The following is a 24893-nucleotide window of genomic DNA, read 5'->3' as shown; positions in this document are numbered from 1 at the left end:
TAATACATAATTCTTACAGGTTCCTCTCCTGTATTTATTAGTGCAGCCTTCTTTATAGACTGTACAGTTCTAATGTTCTCAAAAAGTCTCCTGATGGAGGAGCATGTGACCAACATGTCCATCAGGCTGCTGCAGTTGAAGGGCGCTCCATGGGGAAGTGTTTTTCAGTTGGAGGAGACTGATAGACATGTATGGTCACATGCTGCTCTATCAGCAGACATTTTGAGAATAAGAGAATTAATTGTACAGTCTATAACAGGGATGTCAAATTCAAATACATAGAGGGACAAAATTAAAAGCTTGGACAAAGTTGCGGGCCAACCTTGATATTTATTAAAACAAATTTCTACAATTGAGGAAGTTTTTCCTTATCATCAAACATAATAATGACAATTTTCATATGGAAAGAAACTTAAAGGTCTTGTCCCATGATCAAAATGCATTTTAATTAATAGATCTTATAATAAAATTAGCACATAATCACAAATGGGGCCTACTGGAAAAATATAATCTGTATGAGCAGTAAAAAGCATATGACCTAAGTCAAATACGTAATTACAAAGGATAAAAGACCTTGAATTAATTAATAATACAGATAATAAAGTATGATGCCAACAAAAGTGCCCCCCCAAACACAGCGTGATACCCCTACAGTAAATTCCTCTACAGTGTCCTCCACATGCATGTTATGATGACCCTACTGTACATCCCCCAGCAAAGTATGGTGACCTATCACAGTATGATGCCCCAACTGTGATCCCCACACAGACCTCCACTCAGAAAGCTGAGCCCCACATAGTCGTCCATACAGTATAATGGGCCCAACATAGTCCTCTATATGATATAATGGCCCCACATAGTCCTCCATATGGTATAATGGCCCCATATAGTCCTCCATACGGCACAATGGCCCCACATAGTCCTCCGTATCATATAATGGGCCCCACATAGTCCTTCATATGGCATAATGGGCCCCACATAGTCCTCCATACAGTATAATGCGCCCCACATAGTTCTCCATAGAGTATAATGGGCCCCACATAGTCCTCCATACAGTATAATGGGCCCCACGTAGTCCTCCATACAGTATAATGGCCCTACATAGTCCTCCATACAGTATAATGGCCCTACATAGTCCTCCGTACCATTTAATGGCCCCACATAGTCCTCCATGCAGTATAATGGAACCATATAATCCCCCATACATTATAATGGACCCACATGTGTGGTCTATAAGGAAGGCTGCACTAACAAGTGCAAGAGAAGAACCTGTAATAATTATGTAAGTACCACAAAATCATGTCCCCAACACGTTTGATAAAATAAAGATAAAATAGCCAAACCCTTTTTCTGGAGGTCTCTGATCAGTTTTGTGCCGATAGCTTTTCTGTTGGAATAATGAGCCACCAGACTTTAATTTTACAGGATCCTTTATTTACAGCATCAGATAGCACAGATTTTACACGCTTTCCTTACATAGACACAATAGATTTTACACACAAGTATATACTGTAGATCAGTGTGATCCTGGCCTTCTTCACCTGAGTTTGGTGATCGCCATCAGTTTTTATTATTGTTACTATGCACTCACTTCCCACGTCACAAGAAAGACCCATATTGTAACAGTACATTTATCTGTATTGAAATAAGGTATTTAAAAAAAGTTAGAAAACATTTTTATCTTTATCTGTAATTACATCCCTTATATGTACATACAGCAGCTTCTGCCCTCGTGTAAATTAGTGACACTCTGACTTCTACTAGACCAGTGACCAGTGCAAGATGAGGAGATCACCAGGAACCTACTAATTTTGACCCCTCAAAGGGGAAGCGGAAGTGAGAACGTGGCTCAAAGAACAGTACAGGGAATTTTTTGAGTGGATGAGCAGAACTAATACATGTCTATGTGATATATATTATATATGTTGCTAATCTCAGGTTATTTAGAACAGTTCAATTTATTCAAACTAGATTAGCCTCATTCAGACAAATCATATTAACATAATTGTTAGACTTCATTCACAGGCTTATATTCTTTACTTTTGGAATATGCCCTAAATGTGGAACCCGTGTTGCTCTATGGCACTGTTTGCAAATCTATATTTCTTATATAGTGAAATTTCTTTGTGAACGTCATATTTTTCAATATGCTGTATTTTTCCCACACAAATCAATGAGACATGCACATGGTATTTAAAGAAACATTCCCATTTTTTTTTCTTCTATATATAACTGCCCCCTGCCTGCTTGAATCTCACACTCTGTACTTCTATAGTCATACTTATTTCCATGTAGTTCAACCTCCGTCTTTCTTCCCTTCAGCCTCCATCTTGATTCCTAGCTCTCATCCTGTTTCGAATTCCTTTGTGCACTGCTATAAATCTCATATTGCATCAGCACAGCATCATATGGCGAGCTAGAGCTAGTAGCATGTATATCTGCTGGTATGACAATGTTATTATCCCCTTCCCTTTATTACATAGAGTAAATTATAAGTCTACATTAAGGGAGGCTGACCTGTGATCTCCTACATAATATCTGTGTGAAAGGAGCTGTGTAGTCATCATCATTACCTTTGATACAAGCTTATTCCCCCCCCCCCTCCAACCACTTCCCTGCCTGTGGAGCATGTCAGTGGTACATTCCAAGTAGCTGAATCATTTGAAACTTCTATTGGCTGACATGGTGAACCTCTTTAGAGAGCTTGAGAAGCCATGTAATTTCCTGGGTGTTATCATGACCTAACTGAAGTATTCCATGAATTTCCAGAAAGAAAGGTGCAAACTAAATAAGGGGATACTAGCTCAATTAAATATGGTGGGATACTAGTGACAAGATATATGAAAACAAGCAAACAGCTGAAGTGCTACTTTAAGATCTCAGGCAAATATAATACGTCTCCATACAACCGTCAAGTTAAACTAAGATGTATGTGAATGAAGGGTTCTGGTACGTGTGACTGGTTTGTATTGGCTTTGAAATTGCACTTTCATCCCGACTTTGAATGGATCCAGCATGCACCAGTCACTTCATTCATTTCATTCTCTATAATACCACCAGAGATAGCCAAGTGTGCTCTTGTATCTGCAGCAGTTCTACAGAGAAATAATGAAGCACTGTGACCACCACTTCATTCAAGCAATTTGTGCTGGTAAAACCTGTAGTGATCTATAAGTTATCACCGATCCTGTGGATGGGTAATCACTTCTTACAGGAGTATCCCTATAAAATACAGCTACCAGAAACTGTCCTTGTTACAATTCTGTCATAGACTCCATACAGAGTCTCATAGGATTCCCATTGGTGTGTATTACAGAGAGGTGGGCACTCTGTTTGCTACTGTATTCTAACTGTACGGGTACTGTTGTATCTTACTTTTCTAGGAGAATATCTGCATGAAGCCTCATTCAGACAGCCATAGTGAGACCATATCTTAACGTTTTTATTATACTTGCAACTCCAAGCCTAACCACGGAAGTAATGACATGAACCAACAGCATCATATACTGTATATAGTGTTGGTCATTAGATCTACTATTGGTGCTAGTCCGGCAATCTGAACGAGGCCTAATACAGCATTGGAACATAGATTTTTTGCACAACACAGATTTGTGATTCGGCCATGTGCATGTGACCTAAGGTGTCTCTGTTGTCATTTGATTCCAAATGTGCTTTACAGTGAACCTGCTGCTAGATTCCTAATTCTATTCCTTCTATCTCCTGCTAAAGTTGTGTATGTGGAGCACATTTAACAATTTTCTTGCTGCTGAATATGGATATATTCACATCTGAAATCCTGTTTTCATGCGATTTTGCAAAACGGAACTATTTTTACAGAATTTTGCGGTAATTGCAGCAATAAATTGTGACTTGACCACACTGTGTGAATATATCCAATCTTAGATGTGCTAAAACCAGTGACGGGTTAACTTTTTTTTACCATTTTCAACCCCAAGGCATTGTGACCTGTTGGATCCCTCTGCCTCAAGAGCGCCCCCTAGTTGATCCCCTGATGTAAAGAGCGTAGTCTGTTCTGTTCATATATCCGTCAGCATGGAGCATATTATTATAACATGGGAATGAAGGTCCAGTCTCTGGCTCTCCATTGGTTCAGATAAGGGTGAGTGCTTCCTTCATCAGACTGGTCACTGCTGTCTCATATTATAAAATGATAAATAATACTTCATGTTTTTACATCTTCTGAAAATCCAGCCAACACTCTGGTTTCTCAGGGAGGCAGAATATAGGAGTCCATATACAGAACCATAGCCATTACTCCTCGCAGATCACAAGCCGTCAGGTGCAGCTGCAAAGACAAAATAGAGATAGTTATATGTAGATAGCAAATAATAGTAAAATATTCACCATATTTCTTGTTTTCCAGGTAAACTCACTGAGTTACCTAAAAAATGGAATTCACAAAATTGTGGCATAAAGAGGCAATTTTTGAGGCTATTATCCAAAAATGGCAAAAGCATACTCCATACCTAAAAATGCCACTTTATTTATTATAGTTTATGACACTGATGAAGATAGTTGACTACTGAAAAAAAAACCTCCAAATGCCTCTATGAAAAAAAAAATATACACACAGAGGTAAAATATAGGCCCATAGCAGTCTGTGCCTCCATACTACAACCATGACCATGAACCATTAAGACGCATTCAAAAAGGTTAATTATGGCCCTTAAAGGACCACCAATGAGTGGTGGTTTAATGGCCTGTTTAGACAGGCCAACCACACTTTCATGTGATCGTATTGTGAACATAGGACATCATGTTCTCAGCAGCACATTTGCTTACACAGGGCGATGTGCTGCCAAAAACAATGATTTTTGAGCTTGCTTAAAAATCATCTCACCCAAACAAACGAGTATTTTGCTCATTTGTCGGGTGTTTGATGGACTGTTTAATATGGCCAATTATCCAAAAACAAGAGTTTCTAGGAAAGCTTGTTTCCGATTATCAGCCTATCTAAATGTGCCCTTAGACCCTTGAAAAACAGATGAGTTGGGATAAAGCTGGATGATTGCAGTTTATCACTTTATCTTAAATTTAGACTAATCAATAAATAGTTATTGCCCATCTAGAAAAGCATCTTGAGTGCACACACATCCTGCATAAGAGGTCCTTTATCTAAGTGGTGAAATTGACACTTTTTCTCTCTTGACACTAAGAAAATTAGATAGTATGTAGAAAATTGAGGAGTAGTATAAATGTTTTTCCATTTCACAGGTGTAGAGGTAGAAATAATCCAGGATAATTATCAGGTTATTAGGAATCAATTAAGTTTGAATGGCATTTAGAGGAATCGGCGCCTTACCTTGTTAGTGGAGAGATGAGTTTGTATAGTGGCTGTTCTCCTGTAAGACAAAGATGTGAAATCAGTGAGGACGACCTTCTGTACTCTGTGCCTACCATTAATTAACAATCTCGTTTATCCTGCAGATAATGCCTGGTTCGGGTCTTAGGTAAATGAAGACTACTTAGAGTGACTTTTTAGCCTCAGAATTTCAATGATGGTCAGATACCTAAGAGGTTTCTTCTTTGTGACAGATGGGATACATAATGAGCAAAATGGTAGTGACGGCATTAATGGTTACTGTATGTGCAGTCATGGCCAAAAGTTTTGAGAATGACACCAAAATTATATTTTCACATGATCTGCTGGTCTCTGGTTTTTATTAGTGTTTGTCTGATGTTTATATCACATACAGAAATATAATTGCAATCATATTATGAGTACCAATAGGTTATATTGACAGTTAGAATGAGTTAATGCAGCAAGTCAATATTTGCAGTGTTGCCCCTTCTTCTTCAAGACCTCTGTAATTCTCCCTGGCATGCTCTCAATCAACTTTTGGACCAAATCCTGACTGATAGCAGTCCATTCTTGCATAAACAATGCTTGCATTTTGCCAGAATTTGTTTGTTTTTGTTTGTCCGTCCGTCTCTTGATGATTGACCACAAGTTCTCAATGGGATTAAGATCTGGGGAGTTTCCAGGCCATGGACCCAAAATCTCTATGTTTTGTTCCATGAGCCATTTAGTTATCACCTTTGCTTTATGGCAAGGTGCTCCATCAAGGCCTTGTTGGGCACCAAACTGCTCTTGGACGGTTGGGAGAAGTTGCTCTTGGAGGACATTCTGGTACCATTCTTTATTCATGGCTGTGTTTTTAGGCAAGACTGTGAGTGAGCCGATTCCCTTGGCTGAGAAGCAACCCCACACATGAATGGTTTCAGGATGCTTTACAGTTGGCATGAGACAAGACAGGTGGTAGCGCTCACCTCTTCTTCTCCGAATAAGCTGTTTTCCAGATGTCCCAAACAATCGAAAAGGGGATTCATCAGAAAAAATGACTTTGCCCCAGTCCTCAGCAGTCCACTCCCTGTACCTTTTGCAGAATATCAGTCGGTCCCTGATGTTTTTTCTGGAGAGAAGTGGCTTCTTTGCTGCCCTCCTTGAAACCAGCCCTTGCTCAAAGAGTCTCCGCCTCACAGTGCGTGCAGAAGCACTCACACCAGCCTGCTGCCATTCCTGAGCAAGCTCGGCACTTCTGGTAGTCCGATCCCGCAGCTGAAACAGTTTTAAGATACGGTCCTGGCGCTTGCTGGTCTTTCTTGGGCGCCCAGGAGCCTTTTTGACAACAATGGAAGCTCTTTCCTTGAAGTTCTTGATGATGCGATAGATTGTTGACTGAGGTGCAGTCTTTGTAGCTGCGATACTCTTCCCTGTTAGGCCATTTTTGTGCAGTGCAATGATGGCTGCACGTGTTTCTTTAGAGATAACCATGGTTAACTGAAGAGAAACAATGATACCAAGAACCAGCCTCCTTTTAAAGTGTCCAGTGATGTCATTCTTACTTAATCATGACTGATTGATCGCCAGCCCTGTCCTCATCAACACCCACACCTGTGTTAATGGATCAATCACTAAAACAATGTTAGCTGCTCCTTTTAAGGCAGGACTGCAATGATGTTGAAATGTGTTTTGGGGGTTAAAGTTCATTTTCTGGGCAAATATTGACTTTGCAAGTACAGTAATTGCTGTTAAGCTGATCACTCTTTGACATTCAGGAGTATATGCAAATTGCCATTACAAAAAATGAAGCAGTAAACTTTGGAAAAATTACTATTTGTCTCATTCTCAATACTTTTGGCCATGACTGTACTTAGCGAACTTTCATCGGTTCATACATAGGGTCCCTGCTCGTCTTCTCTCTACAATGCAGTTCATACCAGGTCATCTGTGCAGTCATCATGTACAAGCTCTTCTCCTTCATCTCCATTAAGAGCCTCGTCTGTGACAGTGTCTCCCGCTTCTGAAGTGCTGTCATCTTGGGAGAATTCACTCCGGCTGCAGTCTGATTTCTTCCTTGATGCTATGGCTGGGATAATTGGCGGATGTTAGCATGTATTAAATATACAGAAAATAATTTAATTATCAGTTTTACACATTTATCATTACCAAGCTTCTACATAGAGACTGAGAACTAATTCTACACAATTGTGGCACATATAGCAGATGACAAGACTGAATTCAAGGCCTTGCATAAGTATTGACTCTCCTTTCCATGCCATGCTTACTGCTCAAAATCCTGCCACGTTGGATGCCAACGATCTATAAAGCCAATGGTATTAATGGCCACTATCCTATATCAGTGGTGACTGAGGTCAGATGTGATGCCTTGCAGCTTTCATGTTACTCTATGGGGAAAGGAGTTGGAAGTGATTCTCATATGGCTGCAAATCACTGTCAAACTGTGTCTTATTAACAAATAAATCATGATTCACTTTTGTGGCCTTTATCAAGGACATCTGTGTGGGTATTGGCCTTGTACATTGGTACTGGATCAAAATAAATCACATTTGCTACATATTCATCTTCATCTCAAGTTGTCAGTGCTGAGGTTATCGCTATATGTCTATAGGATAGTTGTCCTTTCCTCAAGCACGACTACTGTTGCTGGCTTCACCTTACGTGGATCTGAAAATGCCATGTGACATGAAGGTCCTTGCAAGTCCTTCAGTCTCTACCCAAATGGAGTGGTGGAGCAGGGATCTGACAACTCCTTGATCCACCATTATACAGTTGAAGAACGTACCCCCGACGTCCTGGCATTCTGGGACAGCTCCTAAAAATCAAGTAGTGTTCTACTGGATCTTGGACATTTAGGAGGTATGCTTCCTGATATAACATAAGAAATGCCACGGTGTTGAGGTAAGAAGAGGCAACTCATACTATCTTTCTAAATGCTGAGCGGCTGTCTTGACCTGGAAATAACCTATACCTGTACTGTCAAGCTATTTCAAGGTCAGCAGTCGAGCTTCTTACTGCACATGCTCACAAGAACTTGTCCTATTAATATTCTAACCGGGTTTTCTGTCAGTATATCAAGATGGCTGTCATTTATAACATATTAGTGATTACCTCCCTAGACAAAACAAATCTGATTTGCTAACTGAAGGTATTTAGAAATTCATAATGTCGTTTTCTTACTTTTTCATTTTTTTCTCCCTGGAGGACCACGTTACGATGGATGTGGTTACCCATAGTAAACAGAACTCAATACAACTAAAGACTGTGAAAAACCTCCTATATTATCATCAGCTTGAAGATGTAAATAAATATTCTGTTATCCAACATCCATATTTATAGCAGCACGTCAAGTAAAGGTATTTGTAGATTGAATAAGTAATAAACAGATAGCATACACTTCATTTTAAGAAAGCATTTTTTTCTTTGGGTTTGAACCTTTAAAGTAATTTGGCCCACACTTATGCCAAATTCAGATGTCCATGAAACACACTCTGAGCATGGACTGTGATGTACAGAATGATTGCAGGTCTTTTGACCGAAACTCAGCAGGATGATATATGCCTATAAGACTGTCAAGTTCCAGTCGGGAGAACTGCAGCTGGTCTGGACTGCACAGTTTGCATTTGGATTTTGTTCACAGGCGACAGAATTTGGCCTTTTTGGTGTATTTCAGTTCTCATCATAATATGTAACACAAACTTTTTGGTCAATACTGTCTGGTGTTGGATACATACTGTATACTGAAAACAGTGCTACCAGAAATCTTGCATTTGATTGAGCATACTGAGTATTCTTAGTTATTTTTTTAAATTTGCGATTCTGATTAGGCTTGTGCTAGCAAATATAATATATATACAGTACAGACCAAAAGTTTGGACACACCTTCTCATTTAAAGATTTTTCTGTATTTTCATGACTTTGAAAATTGTACATTCACACTGAAGGCATCAAAACTATGAATTAACACATGTGGAATTATATACTTAACAAAAAAGTGTGAAACAACTGAAAATATGTCTTATATTCTAGGTTCTTAAAAGTAGCCACCTTTTGCTTTGATGACTGCTTTGCACACTCTTGGCATTCTCTTGATGAGCTTCAAGAGGTAGTCACCGGAAATGGTTTTCACTTCACAGGTGTGCCATGTCAGGTTTAATAAATGGGATTTCTTGCCTTATAAATGGGGTTGGGACCATCAGTTGTGTTGTGCAGAAGTCAGGTGGATACACAGCTGATAGTCCTACTGAATAGACTGTTAGAATTTGTATTATGGCAAGAAAAAAGCAGCTAAGTAAAGAAAAACGAGTGGCCATCATTACTTTAAGAAATGAAGGCCAGTCAGTGCGAAAAATTGGGAAAACTTTGAAAGTGTCCCCAAGTGCAGTAGCAAAAACCATCAAGCACTACAAAGAAACTGGCTCACATGAGGACCGCCCCAGAAAAGGAAGACCAAGAGTCACCTCTGCTTCTGAGGATAAGTTTATCCGAGTCACCAGCCTCAGAAATCGCAGGTTATTAGCAGCTCAGATTAGAGACCAGGTCAATGCCCCACAGAGTTCTAGCAGCAGACACATCTCTACAACAACTGTTAAGAGGAGACTTTGTGCAGCAGGCCTTCGTGGTAAAATAGCTGCTAGGAAACCACTGCTAAGGACAGGCAACAAGCAGAAGAGACAAGTTTGGGCTAAAGAACACAAGGAATGGACATTAGACCAGTGGAAATCTGTGCTTTGGTCTGATGAGTCCAAATTTGAGATCTTTGGTTCCAACCACCGTGTCTTTGTGCGATGCAGAAAAGGTGAACGGATGGACTCTACATGCCTGGTTCCCACCGTGAAGCATGGAGTAGATGTGATGGTGTGGGGGTGCTTTGCTGGTGATACTGTTGGGGATTTAAGGCATACTGAACCAGCATGGCTACCACAGCATCTTGCAGAGGCATGCTATTTCATCCGGTTTGCGTTTAGTTGGACCATCATTTATTTTTCAACAGGACAATGACCCCAAACATACCTCCAGGCTGTGTAAGGGCTATTTGACCAAAAACGAGAGTGATGGGGTGCTACGCCAGATGACCTGGCCTCCACAGTCACCAGACCTGAACCCAATCGAGATGGTTTGGGCTGAGCTGGACCGCAGAGTGAAGGCAAAAGGGCCATCAAGTGCTAAGCATCTCTGGGAACTCCTTCAAGATTGTTGGAAGACCATTTCCAGTGACTACCTCTTGAAGCTCATCAAGAGAATGCCAAGAGTGTGCAAAGCAGTCATCAAAGCAAAAGGTGGCTACTTTGAAGAACCTAGAATATAAGACATATTTTCAGTTGTTTCACACTTTTTTGTTAAGTATATAATTCCACATGTGTTAATTCATAGTTTTGATGCCTTCAGTGTGAATGTACAAATTTCAAAGTCATGAAAATACAGAAAAATCTTTAAATGAGAAGGTGTGTCCAAACTTTTGGTCTGTACTGTATATATATACAGTTGTACTCAAAAGTTTACATACCCTGGCAAAATTTTTCCTTTTTTGGCCTTGTTTCAGAGAAAATGAATGATAACAAAAAAACTTTTTCTTCACTCATGGTTATTGGTTGGGTGAAGCCATTTATTGTCAAACTACTGTGTTTTCTCTTTTTAAATCTTAATGACAACCAAAAACATCCAAATGACCCTGCTCAAAAGTTCACATACCCTGGTGATTTTGGCCTGATAACATACACAGAATTTGACACAAATGGGTTTGAATGGCTACTAAAGGTAACATCCTCACCTGTGACCTGTTTGCTTGTAATCAATGTGTGTGCATAAAAGCTGAGTGAGTTTCTGGGATCCAGACAGACTCTTGCATCTTTCATCCAGCCACTGACATTTCTGGATTGTGAGTCATGGCGAAAGCAAAAGAATTGTCAATGGATATATGGGAAAAGGTAGTAGAACTGTATAACACAGGAAAGGGATGCAAAAAAATATCCAAGGAATTGATAATGCCAGTCAGCAGCATTCAAACTGTGATTAACAAATGAAAAATCAGGGGCTCTGTAAAAGCCAAACCATGGTCAAGTAGACCAAGAAATTTTGCGGCCACAACTGCCAGGAAAATTGTTCGGGATGCAATGAAAAACCCACAAATAACATCAGATGAAATTCAGGACTCTCTGAAAACTAGTGGTGTGGCTGTTTCAAGATGCACAATAAATAAGTACTTGAAGAAAAATGGGCTGCATGGTCGAGTCGCTAGAAGAAAGCTATTACTGCGCAAATGCCACAAAGTATCTCGCCTACAATATGCCAAACAGCACAGAGACAAGCCTCAAAACATCTAGGACAAGGTAATTTGGAGTGATGAGACCAAAATGGAACTTTTTGGCCACAACCATAAATGTTACATTTGGAGAGAGGTCAACAAGGCCTATGATGAAAGGAACACCATTCCTACTGTAAAGCATGGAGGTGGATCGCTGATGTTTTGGGGATTTGTGAGCTACAAAGGCACAGGATACTTGGTAAAAGTTGAAGGAAAGATGAATGCAGCACGTTATCAGCAAATACTGGAGGCAAATTTCCACTCATCAGCCCGGAAGCTGCGCATGGGATGTACTTGGACGTTCCAACATGACAACGATCCAAAACACAAGGCCTAGTCGACCTGTCATTGGCTACAGCAGAACAAAGTGAAGGTTCTGGAGTGGCCATCTCAGTCTCCTGACCTCAATATCATTGAGCCACTCTGGGGAGATCTCAAGCGCGCAGTTCATGCTAGACAGCCCAGGAATTTACAGGAACTGGAAGCTTTTTGCCAAGAAGAATGGGCAGCTTTACCATCTGAGAAAATAAAGAACCTCATCCACAACTACCACAAAAGACTTCAAGCTGTCATTGATGTTAGAGGGGGCAATACACGTTATTAAGAAATGGGGTATGTGAACTTTTGATCAGGGTCATTTGGATGTTTTTGGTTGTCATTAAGATTTAAAAAGAGAAAACACAGTAGTTTGACAATAAATGGCTTCACCCAACCAATAACCATGAGTGGAGAAAAAGTTTTTTTGTTATCATTCATATTCTCTGAAACAAGGCCAAGAAAGGAAAAATTCTGCCGGGGTTTGTAAACTTTTGAGCACAACTGTATTAGAAAAAATCACTTCTTTTCCTGAATTTATTATTATTTTTCAAAATTCTCAATTCATTAGTAAAATCTGTCTTTAGGGAATACAGACTTTCTCATGACTGAAATAGATGACAGTTGTTGCTCATAAAGCTCTATAGAGAGCTGTAACTGTCAATTCAGGTGAACCTCCCTTCTACATAGAACTTAATGAGCACCAACTGTCCCATCTTATCTCAGTAATGTCAAAATCTGTCTCTACTGAATACTAATTTTACAGATTTTACCCATGAATTGAGAGTGGAGGTGAAAGAAGCAGATTTCTCTGATAAGATATAATACAAAGTTGCTTATTTTCATGTGTACTTTTGATTTATGAAATAAAAATTAAAACAACCGTTACTCTTTAAAGAAATATTCACAAGTGGCAGATTTTTTTGTAGACATTTTTTGGGTCTTGCAGAAATCCATTTGCTTATCACTGATACAATCTCTTTCACATGAATAGAAATGATTTTTAGAAATGTCTTCAATAAATTTGCCTCTTGTGAATATTCTGTAAAATTACCACTGCAATCCAAATATGTAATGGATTCAAACCAAACAGGAAAAAGAGTGGTAATTCCCAGGCACTGCCACAGTGTGAAGACAAGGGTGTATGTTCTCTGGATCTTTCATCTTTCATACAACACATTTCGAAGTTGGGTTGACTCCTTCATTAGGTATATACCTGATGAAGGAGTCAACCCGACTCCGAAACATGCTGTGTCTTTTCCTCTTAGGTTTGAATACGTTTCTTCCCATCGACAGGGGTCAGGGCAGCAGCCTTTCATTCTTACGAGTACGGAATTGTGTCTGGTCACAATCCAGGCAGGTGAGCATATACAATCCTTTGCTCGCTGTGTCTTATATTGAGGGTAACATACTTGGAGCGCCTTCTCTCTTTTTCTTTTAAATATGTAATGGATCAACATACACTTAAAGGGCATCTGTCATCTAAACCATGCTTCCCTACCCACAAGCAGCATGAATCGGAGCTTGGCTGAATGATTGTAGCGAGGTACATTTCACTCTGAAATGCTCCAGTGTTTCAGACAAAATATAGTTAGAGGATACACCTGGGGACCATAGCCAGAGACCTGTCCGTCTTCGCCCAAGTACAGTGTTTCCCAGCGTCACTGCAAGTGGTTGATGGCTCTCTCCTTATGGTAAAGACCTGTCAATCACCTCTAGCAGTGCTGGGAAGAACCTGTCGAGGTGGCGCGAGACTAGTCTTGTCTCAAGCAATGTTAACTATATTTTCTCTGAAACGCTGAAGCATTTCAGAGATGCTTATACCTGGCTATAATCATAGAGTCAGGTACTAATTCTTGTAGAACATTATTTGGGCAGCATGATTAGAATGACAGGTTCCCTTTGGGACTAAATAAGAGGTGTATAGAACTAAAGACTTGAAGTCTCAGCCTAGTTTAGGGTCAGTGTCTATGGGGGAATGTGAAAAGTTGGAGAATTTGTTCGGCTGACAGCTTTTTAATGTGAAGCAGCAACTTGAGTCGGATTAACAACCTACCAACCTGCACACGGCTTCTCATCTGTAATCTGCTCCAGTCTTACCAAAAGAGCATCAATGTTGGTCTTAATCTGTGTGAGCTCTGACTTGATGGCCTGAATCTCATTGCTTCTTACTACAAACAGCAGGGGAAATGCAAAACAATGTCATTGTTGTTCAGCAGAACATTAAGCCATTTCCCAAGTCCTAAATCTGTACTTACACCTCAATTTAGCTGCATTTCTTGTGATGGCGGCTGATCTTGCTAACAATTTGACTGGAAGAGCTGATTTCACCCGTCGCACCAATGGCACTGTGACACGTGGACGCTTCACTGGCACTGCCCTAGGAGCAGGCGACACTCTTCCTCTATACTCAAACAACCTATGTGGAAGATAGATGAAATCAAATGAAATGACATAATTTCCATTTGTTAGGTTATGTTCACACTTTCAGCATTTTTTTCTGCAGCAAACCCTGATCTCTTGGCAGGAAAGAAGCTGTGGCAAAAATGCAGATTTTGCTGCATTTTGGTGTGTTTTTCAGGATCCTAAAGTTCAGCTTTGTTTCCACCACAGAAGCATGAACACAGGTCACCAATGCAAGACATATGTGAAACCATATTAACCAGAATTACAAATGTAACAGTGGGGGAGGTGAATTGTTTAGGAATAGTTTAACTAAGACACTGGCAATGCATTGAGTTTATAGAACACTATTTATTTTCACACTTTGCTCTGCCATTAAGTTGCTCAGGGATTGTTCAATTTCACACCTTCTTGTGCCACAGGTATTGTTCAATCTCACATTTCGGTCAGCCAATGTTTACTGTACATGCATCACTAATTTAATTAAACTGTCCTAATCCTAACTGCCATCTCAGGTGTCCAAGACAAGATGGTAAATTTGGGAAAATCACAAAAATAAATGAGTTTCATATACTGCTGAACTTGCTTTTTTTTCACTAAAAATGCAGCAAAACCTGATAGCTATGTTCACATTAGGCGTTTTTTCAGCATTTTTTCACCATTACTTTCAATGTGTGAAAAACAGTGAAAAAACGCTGACAGAAGTGACATGCTCTATTGTGCAAAAAAATATGCAAAGCACAAAAACACTGATGACACAAAACCAATGTGTGTGCATGAGATTTGTAAAGTCTCATAGACTTTGCTGGTACTGTAAAACGCAGCTGAAAATTTGCATAAAAAAAAGCATTAAAAACGTGATGAGAAAACGCCTAGTGTGAACATACCCTTAAGCAGTTATCTGTTTCTCGTGCACATTGTTCCTTGCAGACATTTTAGGTAGTAAAATCCTTTCCCCAATGTTCACTTTGTTTTTTCACATATATCCAGTTCTGAGAACATTTGTTAGGACTGAGAAGGTTTGTTAGGACTGTATTTATGCCGTGTACCTATCTCCCCTGAGGAACCCAGAAAGGGAGAAACGCATCAGGAGACACACGAAGAATATTGAAGGGTCATTTATTATAAGGGTCAGATGTGGACTGCCCTTGTCAGGGCGGGAGCAAGGGGTGCAAAGGGCCAAACTAGTATGTATAGGGTCTAGTAGGGCCTCCCTAATGTGTGTAAGTTAACCTGAATTGTTCGGCCTTATCATTTTTGTCCTTGTCTCCGTGATTTGTACCACCTGATGTAATTTGGGTACTAGTAATATGTGTTGGATTTTAATTGATATTTATTAAAAGTTAAAATTTATAATTCTCACTTAGTGCTAGTGGTTTCTGAAAAAAAACAGCACTCGGGTGACACATGGAAGACATTCATATCCTGTTCATTTTTTTCATGGACCTATTGATATAAATGGGCAAGTTTAATCTGTGAATTGGATCACAAATAGACAAATGTACGTTTTATTTTTGTGGGCTCTCGGTGTGCAAAAAAAACCCCAGACATGTGAACATGCCCATAGACTATAATGGATACGTGTTCAGTCTGTGAAAAATATGGAAATAACACGTATGTGAAAAACCAAGTCTGAATAAGGCCTTAGGCCAGAGTGTAGAGCGTATAGATTGGACGAGTGCTATCTGATGTTTTATTGGATAGCACTCGTACCAATGTCATCCAATGGGGCAGTGCTGATGACAGATTTTTTTCAATGACAGAATATTTCTGTGGAAAAAATTGCAGCATGCTGCAATTTCATTCTGAAACCAGAAGACACTCACCCATTCAAGTCTTTTTGCGTGGAAAACATCGTACTGCACTTGGATTACATCTGAATGCAGTATCATTTCCGCGGGCTCACACAATGGAAAAGATGGAGAAATTTTGTTCTCCATCTTCTCCTCACCTGTGCTACAGTTCTCTCATCTGAGAGAATCGGATCACACTATGCTAACACTTGGATCAGAGTTTGATCAAAGTGTCATTTGCATAATCGGCCCACTTCTCTCGGATGAGAGAATCTACAGTCGTTTGACGCTGGCCTTAGAGCGAGACTACAAGGGGCGGCTGGCCGCTCCTGCCCAAAACCCTATCCAGATACTAATTTTTAAGCTTTTTTCAGGCAGAAATCTCAGAAACACCTCAGGAAATTACATGTTGCTTCTATCTCCTTAATGAAAAAAATCATATGGGAAAAAAAGAGTACCGTAAGCACTATAGAAAACGTATTCAAAGAGTATTTGAAGCATTTTTTAAGTGCAGAATCTGCTTTAAAATCCTTATTGAAAGACTCAATGTGAACATACCCTTACTAGTGATGAGCGAGCACTAAAATGCTCGGGAACTCGTTGCTCGGGTCGAGCAAATTGGAATACTCGGGTGCTCAACCCGAGCAACGAACCCAATGTAAGTCTATGGGAAACTCGAGCATTTTTCAGGCAGCTCCCTCCAGCGGTCTGCAGAGGGCCTAAAAATTGCCCAAATCGATGGGAACAGTGCTCAAATGACATGGGGACAACATCGGGAAGACCCCAGGAAGCAATTCTGACTGCCAGATCACTGCTGTCAGCAACATGGGCAGAGTATTACGCCACTTTTACGGACTCACAATAAAACATACAAAAACGAAACAAAAATGGATTTTCTTGGGAAATATGTTAAGGAACATCCTTTCCAGGGTAATGACTTGTATATAAGGCAAAATAAATAACCAAAAACAAAAATACTCCCCCACAACTTGGGCTATGTTCACACATAGCGTTTTTGATGCGTTTTTGCACTTTTGCATTGCTTTCAACCAAGACAAATGCATTCACCAGGAAATGTCATTTTAACATTTTACAACCTTATCTGGCGATGTGGTGTGTGACACATCATCAGACACATGCATACAGTGCTGAAAAGACATGGGAACAGCATGGGGAAGACCTCTGGAAGCATCTCTGACTTCCAGTTCACTGCCTAAAAGTGTGCCCATCATAAGTGATCCATGGTGCATGCGAAGATGCCTCCCGCCATGCACCTGTCGTTGCAGACTTGCACCAATCACCATCCACGTCCATGTCCCACTGCAGCGTTCAGTTGTCCCTACCCCATTCCTTGGAATGCAAGCGCAAGTATGCAGGCAGCCACCCACCCACCCACAGGCTGCAATACTATACTGCCAAATTTTTGACAGCTGCTTGCACTTGAAATGTGGCCTTTTAGGCTCGTGGAGGCGGAAGCTTTTCACAACCTCATGCCGGCGGCGGCCGGGTGTCCATACTCGGTCCCCAGCCGCCGCTATATTTCCCGGTATCGCCTCCGCCTTCCACAAGCACGGATCCCACAACATTACCCGTGCCCTCCCCAGTGCACTTACTGGGAAGGACCGCCTAACCACAAACACGTTGACAGGTGAATGTGGCCAGGGACGGTACGGAGCCAGTCCACATCTTTTTTTACAGTGAGTTGTATTTCGCTCAGTGAAAGGACTGGTAAAGAGGGAAACCGTATGTACCCTGGGTGTCATTTCTCCCAGGAAGTCCTCTAATGCAGCTTGTTGCAGAAGCAATGGCAGCCCGTCCAATATCAACTCGCACTTGTCGGTGGTGCTTTGACACACAGACATCTTTCTTTGCACATTTAATTTCTTGAATACAGAGTTGGACAATGGCCTGATCTGTAATGCGGTTTAAGAAATAACATGCATAAGCATGGCCGATCCACATTAAAAAAGCAGCCATAGAGTGTCCGGGAACCTTCTGCCACACTTTTCTTAGCCAGGGCTGCTTCTCGGAAGGGTTGGACGGGCCCACCAGAGAACTCCTCCGGTGGGCCCTGGCTTCTCCTTCACAAGAGTTCATAGTGCCGTGGTGAGGCCATGATGATGATAGAGGCCACCATCTGCTTAGTTTTCTGTTACTTGGTATGCAAGTGCAAGTATGCAGCCAGCCACCCACCCACCCACAGGCCGCAACACTAAACTGCCAGATTTCTGGGCAGCTCTTTGCACTTGAAATATGGCCTTTTAAGCTTGTGGAGGCGGAAGCTTTTCACAACCTCATGTCCCGGTATCGCCTCCGCCTTCCACAAGCACGGGTCCCACAACATTACCCGTGCCCTCCCCAGTGCACTTACTGGGAAGGACCGCCTAACCACAAACACGTAGACAGGTGAATGTGGCCAGGGACGGTACGGAGCCAGTCCACAACTTTCTTTGCTAAGAGTTGTATTTAGCTCGGTGAAAGGCCTGGCATAGAGGGAAACCGTATGTATCCTGCGTGTCATTTCTCCCAGGAAGTCCTCTACAGCTGCTTGCACTTGAAATGTGGCCTGAATATTACTGCTGGTACTTTTCTGTGGGAATTTGCTTGCCTCCTACCAGCCTGGAATATTTCCAGCAAACTATGGTACGACGCCATGGTATTAGCACTGCCCCCAGTACCAGTAGCGAAGCCATCTCCAATTTCCTTCTCAGGAATTTTATTTGGTAGACTGAGAGCCTGCCCAAATATATTTTCTCACAAAGGAACTGAAGATAGAGTGGCAGTAGGTGCAAGTTTCTCTAGCCTGTTAGATAATAGAGGGTGAACTGCAGCACATTGGATCAGTGGTTAGCACTGAAGCCTTGCAGCGCTGGGATCCTGGGTTCAAATCCCAGCAAGGACAACATCTGCAAGGACTTTGTATGTTCTCCCTGTGTTTGTGTGTGTTTCCTCCTCAGTAAAAAAGCAGCCATAGAGTGTCCGGGAACCTTCCCACACACTTTTCTTAGCCAGGACTGCTTCTCGGCAGGGTTGCACGGTCCCACCAGAGAATCTTCTGATGTGCCTTGACTTCTACCTCAGGAGAGTTCATGATAGCGCTAACTTTGCTGCTGCTATGGGGCTGTTGAGCGGGTGAGAAAGATTAGCCCTCAGAATCAAATCCTTTGGTGGGCACAATGTTTTTCAATCTGAAACAGCTTCTCAGTGGGAGTTGTATTTCACCACAGCCATATTCTTTAGCTCGGTGAAAGGACTGGCATAGAAGGAAACCGTATCTACCCCGGCTGTCATTTCTCCGTCACCAGGTTCCGCCCATTGTCACACATGACCATGCCTGGCTGTATGTTCAGTGGTGAGAGCCACAGATCAGGCTGCTGTGTGGGCGGTTTATCAATTAAGCATTAAGCATGTTATCTTCGGCACAGCCTGTTGCCGCTTGGCCAAGGCAGTGCTGCAGTGCTGTCAGCTTGTGACTGATGTGGTCATTTCGGAGATGGAGGAGGAGGTGCATGTGGTGTGTGACACATCATCAGACACATCCTTTTTTATTTATGATGGAGGGACTCTGAAAGTCATAAAGCCTATTTTTATAGGGACATCATAAGGCCCTTGCTATTCTTAAAAGGCCAGCAGTCGGCCCTAGCTATTGTTAGAGAGCCATCAGCCGGCTATGCTTTGTTGTTCACATTATTAACAAGTGGGTCTCCTATACTGTTATTGCGTATCCAGTGACTGCAAGGGCTGCCAAAAATTTGGACGCAACCCAATACCCCTTTGAAGAAACATAGAGGAGGGTCTCAGTAAAAAAAATGTTCCCATTATAAAGGAGCAGGTCTCCTATAGTGGTAATGCCCATGCTGTGACTGCAAGGGCTGCTAAAATTTTGGAAAAACCCCACTAAGAATTTAAAGACACATAGAGCAGGGCCACAGTAACAAGGTACGACATGTTCCCATTAGAAAGGAGAGGGTCTGCTATACAGTTATAGGGTCATGGGAAAGGCAGCGTAACATAAACTCAGCCATGCGTGCCAGACTACTAACAGGCAAGACTTCCATATCCTCACCAAGAGGATGACTGACCATGCTCTCCTCCTCCTCCTCTCTGTCCTCTGGCCATCCACGCTGAACAGACGGTATGACAGCTGTGCAGGTAGTACCGTCTATAGTGCATGAAACTAGCTCCTGTCCTTCCTCCTCCTCCTCCTCTTCCTCATTGTCACCCAATCCACGTTGGGATGAGATGAGGCTTGGCTGTGTGTAATCACCCTGTATGGTTCCTTGCTCAATCTCATCGTGCTCCGCCTGCAATGCATCCTCTTTGATTGTGAGCAGAGAGCGTTTCAGAAGACAGAGAAGCGGGATGGTGACGCTATTTATGGAATCATTATGGCGTCATCGCCGCTCCCCATTATGGTGAAGTCCTCAAAGTTTTGGAGGATGGTACATATGTCTGACATCCATGTCCACTCCTGAGGTCTTATGTGTCGAGTCTGAACTGAATACCGACGGCCTTGTTGATGCTGGTACTCAACAACTGCCCTCTTTTGCTCACAAATCCTTCCCAACATCTGCAGTGTAGAGTTCCAATGCGTGGGGACATCACACACGAGTCTGTGAGCCGGAAGCTGCAAACGCTGCTGAAACACTGCAAGGGCGGCGGAAGCTGTAGCTGACTTTCTAAAATGGGCACACAGGCGGTGTACTTTAACAAGCATATCCGGCAGCTCCGGGTAGGATTTGAGAAACTGCTGAACCACGAGGTTAAGCACATGGGCCAGGCATGGTACGTGTGTGAGCTCGCCTCGCCTCAGAGCCGCCACCAGGTTCCGGCCATTGTCACACACGACCACGCCTGGCTGTAGGTTCAGCAGTGTGAGCCACAGATCTGCCTGCTCTTTCAGAGCTGTCCACAACTCTTCAGCATTGTGCGGTTTTTCACCTAAGCATATTAGCTTCAGCACAGCCTGTTGCCGCTTGGCCGAGGCAGTGCTGCAGTGCTTCCAGCTTGTGACTGATGTGGTCATTTCGGAGATGGAGGCTGAAGAGGAGGAGGAGGCTGAGGAGGATGAGGTGCAGGAGCTGTAGACCGTGGGGGCAACCCTGATTGACCTAGGGCCCGCAATCCTTGGCGTCGGGAGGACGTGTTCCGTCCCAAGTTCCGACTGGGTCCAGGCTTCCACGATGTTAACCCAGTGTGCCATCAGAGAGATGTACCATCCCTGCCCACAAGCACTTGTCCACGTGTCCGTGGTTAGGTGGACTTTACCGGTAACTGCGTTGTTGAGAGCATGGCTAATGTTTTGGGACACGTCCTTGTGTAATGCAGGGATGGCACACCGGGAGAAATAGTGGCGGCTGGGGACCGAGTACCGAGGGATGGCCGCCGCCATCAGGTTGCGAAATGCTTCCGTCTCCACGATCCTACAAGGCAACATTTCGAGCACAAGCAGTCGTGAAATGTGAGAATTTAGTAGTGTGGCCTGTGGGGCGTTGGCTGCATGTTTACGCTTGCGTTCCAAGGACTGGGGTATGGACAACTGAATGCTGCACTGGGACAAGGACATGGACGTGCTTCCTGATGCTGCTACTTGAGAGTGTGCAAAAACAGGTGCAGGGCAGGAGGATTCTTCGCATGCACCATGGACAGGGGATTGGCTTCATGCACAACAGCGGAAGAAGCAATGGTGCCACCCGCAGACACTGTTCCTGGACCCTGGGGTTCGGCCTACAAAGTCGGGTGCTTTGCTGCCATGTGCCTGATCATGCTGGTGGTGGTCAGGCTGGTCGTTTTGCCACCCCTGCTGATGCCGGCCTGGCAGGTGGTGCAAATGGCCTTTTTGGGGTTATTGGCAGTCTCTTTAAAAAACAACCATACTCGGGAAAACCTAACAGTTGTACTGGTAACTTCCTTCGTGTTGGTGTTACGGGAAACGGTTGCCTGCCTTCTCTCTGTGGCCACCACACTGCTTCTTCCTGCCTGTTGGGGTGCTCTGCCTCCCTCCCCCTGTGTGCTGCTGTCCTCGCTCTGCATGTCCTCTTGCCAGGTTGGGTCAATTACTATATCATCCACCACCTCGTCTTCCACTTCCGCACCCTGGTCCTCCTCCTGACTTTCTGGCAATTGTGTCTCATCATAATCCACTTCTTGTGACACTTTCCCACCGTCTCCTTTGTGTGACCGTGGCTGCTCAAATATTTGGGCATCGCTACATGCGATCTCCTCTTGCCCTGTTTCAAGTGGACTGGGCGAGAGGCCCGAATCTATAAATGGAAAAGTGAACAGCTCTTCAGAGTGTCCAAGTGTGGAATCAGTTGTCTCTGGGTACTCGGCATGGTGGGAGGAAGGAGGATCAGGGTGAGGAGTATGCGGTCCAGACTCACGGCTACAGAGACTTGACCGTGTGGAAGACAGGGTGGTGGTGGTGGCTAAGTGACTGGAAGCATTATCCATTATGCAACCAACAACCTTTTGACACTGCTCTGGGTTCAATAGTGGTGTGCTGCGGTCCCCTAGAAATTGGGATAGGAAGGTCAGGCGAGAAGATGTGGGTGTTTGTTGTGGCACAATTTCAGCTTGCCCACGGCCTTGTCCTCGGCCTCTGCATGCACTGTTACCATCACGTCCAGTTCCCCGTCCCTTGCCACGTGCCTTGCCCATTTTAAATGGAGGACAGTATCTTCCACGCTCACTACAAATGACTGAGTTTGGAGCAAACTTATATGTGATTCGTGTGATAGAGAAAACAGAGTTTTAAATACCTGGCCAGTAGGTAAGTAGTTTGAACAGCAAACGGCGGTGAATTGCTTCAATGACACACTAACGGAAATTTTTAATGGAGGCCAGAAATGGCAGTATTTTCTGACAATGTATATGTGATCCGTTTGACGGAGAAAATACAGTTTTAAATAGCTGGAATTCTAGCGCTGTAATATGGAAAGGACCTGGCTGTATTCTGCAGTACCAACAAGCAAATTGCGCAGAAAACAGAAAAACGGTGTTCTCTGGATTGCTTTTTAAGTAAATAATGAGGATTAAGATCCAAAGAAACGTATTCCTGGCCCCTGAGACCTGGGCCTTTGTATAGAAATATCTAACAGCAGCAGAAGGCAGAACTGGAATGGAGTCTCTTGTGCTATATGCACTGCAGTCTGCTATATACACTGCTTGCCTATACACCCTGCCTGCCTGATATCTCTGCAGATGGATTAGTCCTCAGAAGGACTGTTTGTTAAGATGGATATGTGTACTGTACAGTTTTTCTCCCTACACTGCGTAATACACAAGCAAATCTGTCCCTGACACAGCAGCACCTCTCCCAAAAAAAGCAAATGGCGCAGAAAAACGGTGTTCTCTGGATTGCTTTTTAAGCAAATAATGAGGATTAAGATCCAAAGAAAAGTATTCCTGGCCCCTGAGACCTGGGCCTTTGTATAGAAATATCTAACAGCAGCACAAGGCAGAATTGGAATGGAGCCTCTTGTGCTATATCCACTGCAGTCTGCTATATACACTGCCTACCTATATACCCTGCCTGCCTGATATCTCTGCAGATGGATTAGTCCTCAGAAGGACTGTTTGTTAAGCTGGATATGTGTAATGTACGTTTTTTCTCTCTACACTACCTAATACACGATCAAATCTCTCCCTGACACAGCAGCACCTCTCCCTACACTGTCTGATCCGGAGTGACTGTGACGAGCATGGCGGTGCCAGGTCTGATATAGACTTGATGACGCTGTGGGCCAGCCAATCACTGTAATGCCCACAACAAACATGGCTACGGCATTACAGTGCATGGCAGGCAATCCCTGCATGTTCATTGGCTCTCTAAAGAGTGCCAAACATGCAGGGAGGGGACCTGAGTTCCCGCCCGAGCAAACCGGAAATACTTGGCAAACGCCGCGCATCTTGAGCAGTGAGATGCTCGGGCGAGCACCGAGCAGTAGCGAGCATGCTCGCTCATCACTAACTCTTACTCAATAATCAGTAATGAGCTAGTAGGCGCATTTGTTTTTTTGCCTTGCTGATCTTTTACCAGTCAGCAGGGGGAGCTGTGACTCCACAGATATAGTGGATATTGATGTCTGCGCTAGCGAGCTGGAGTTTAAGGTGACTGTTGTGTAAATGACCATTTTGTAGATAAATTCTCTCAGTGTTCTCTTTTTTCCTCCACGTTTGGCACCCTTGGTTACTTAGAAAATTACATAGTGACTGACATATTTGTATATAAACTATTTAAAGACAAGGAAAGCGAACGTCATATCTTATACCTATGATACCATTTACACAAAGGTTCTGTTTGACTTGCTTTTACCTGATAGTTATCGAAGAGGTGTAAGGCCCCCTAAAGAGCTAGTTGGGGGGTTAAATGTATCCCCTAATTCTGTACTAATACAAACATCTAAAAATGCCCATTATACGCAAAACTAGTGGCATGTTCTATTTATATGCCTTCTACAAACATAGCAATGCCCCTAAATTGTCATTGTTATGATAGACGCGATCTGTCCAAAGGGGCAAAATAAGGTCTGAGGACTTATGGTCTCTGAGATATATGTCCTCAGATCCCCCAGGATGGAAAAAAAGATGGTGATGAAATTATTTCTCCTTTTAGAAATTCAGGTTAAATATTCAGATGAGATTTGATGAAATCTCATTCACCATGCTGATCCTGTAATACGCAACAGGTTTTCCACATGGAAATGCAGAGCGCAAAACCTGCTGCCTGAATTTCCCCACCTTGTTGTATAAA

At 42.7% G+C, this 24893-nt stretch overlaps 1 protein-coding gene across 2 annotated transcripts in view; it reads right to left on the bottom strand.

The window, feature by feature from the left end:
* Positions 1-1412: 1412 nt before the first annotated feature.
* RALY (RALY heterogeneous nuclear ribonucleoprotein) overlaps positions 1413-24893 on the bottom strand; it is a 337971-nt gene continuing 314490 nt past the window's right edge. For both annotated transcript variants that reach the window (XM_073683763.1, XM_073683764.1), the window contains 5 exons: positions 14201-14361; positions 14003-14113; positions 7243-7391; positions 5324-5363; positions 1413-4306 (listed from right to left, as the gene is read on the bottom strand). In XM_073683763.1, coding sequence (XP_073539864.1) covers positions 5328-5363; positions 7243-7391; positions 14003-14113; positions 14201-14361 — 457 coding nt within the window. In that variant the 3' untranslated portion in view covers positions 1413-4306; positions 5324-5327. The remainder of the gene's footprint in view (positions 4307-5323; positions 5364-7242; positions 7392-14002; positions 14114-14200; positions 14362-24893) is intronic.

This window comes from Phyllobates terribilis, unplaced genomic scaffold (assembly GCF_046119375.1).
Source record: "Phyllobates terribilis strain yellow unplaced genomic scaffold, ASM4611937v1 Scaffold_5__5_contigs__length_657084704, whole genome shotgun sequence".
NCBI classification, from domain to species: domain Eukaryota; kingdom Metazoa; phylum Chordata; class Amphibia; order Anura; family Dendrobatidae; genus Phyllobates; species Phyllobates terribilis.
This window is presented reverse-complemented; position numbering and strand designations above follow the sequence as displayed.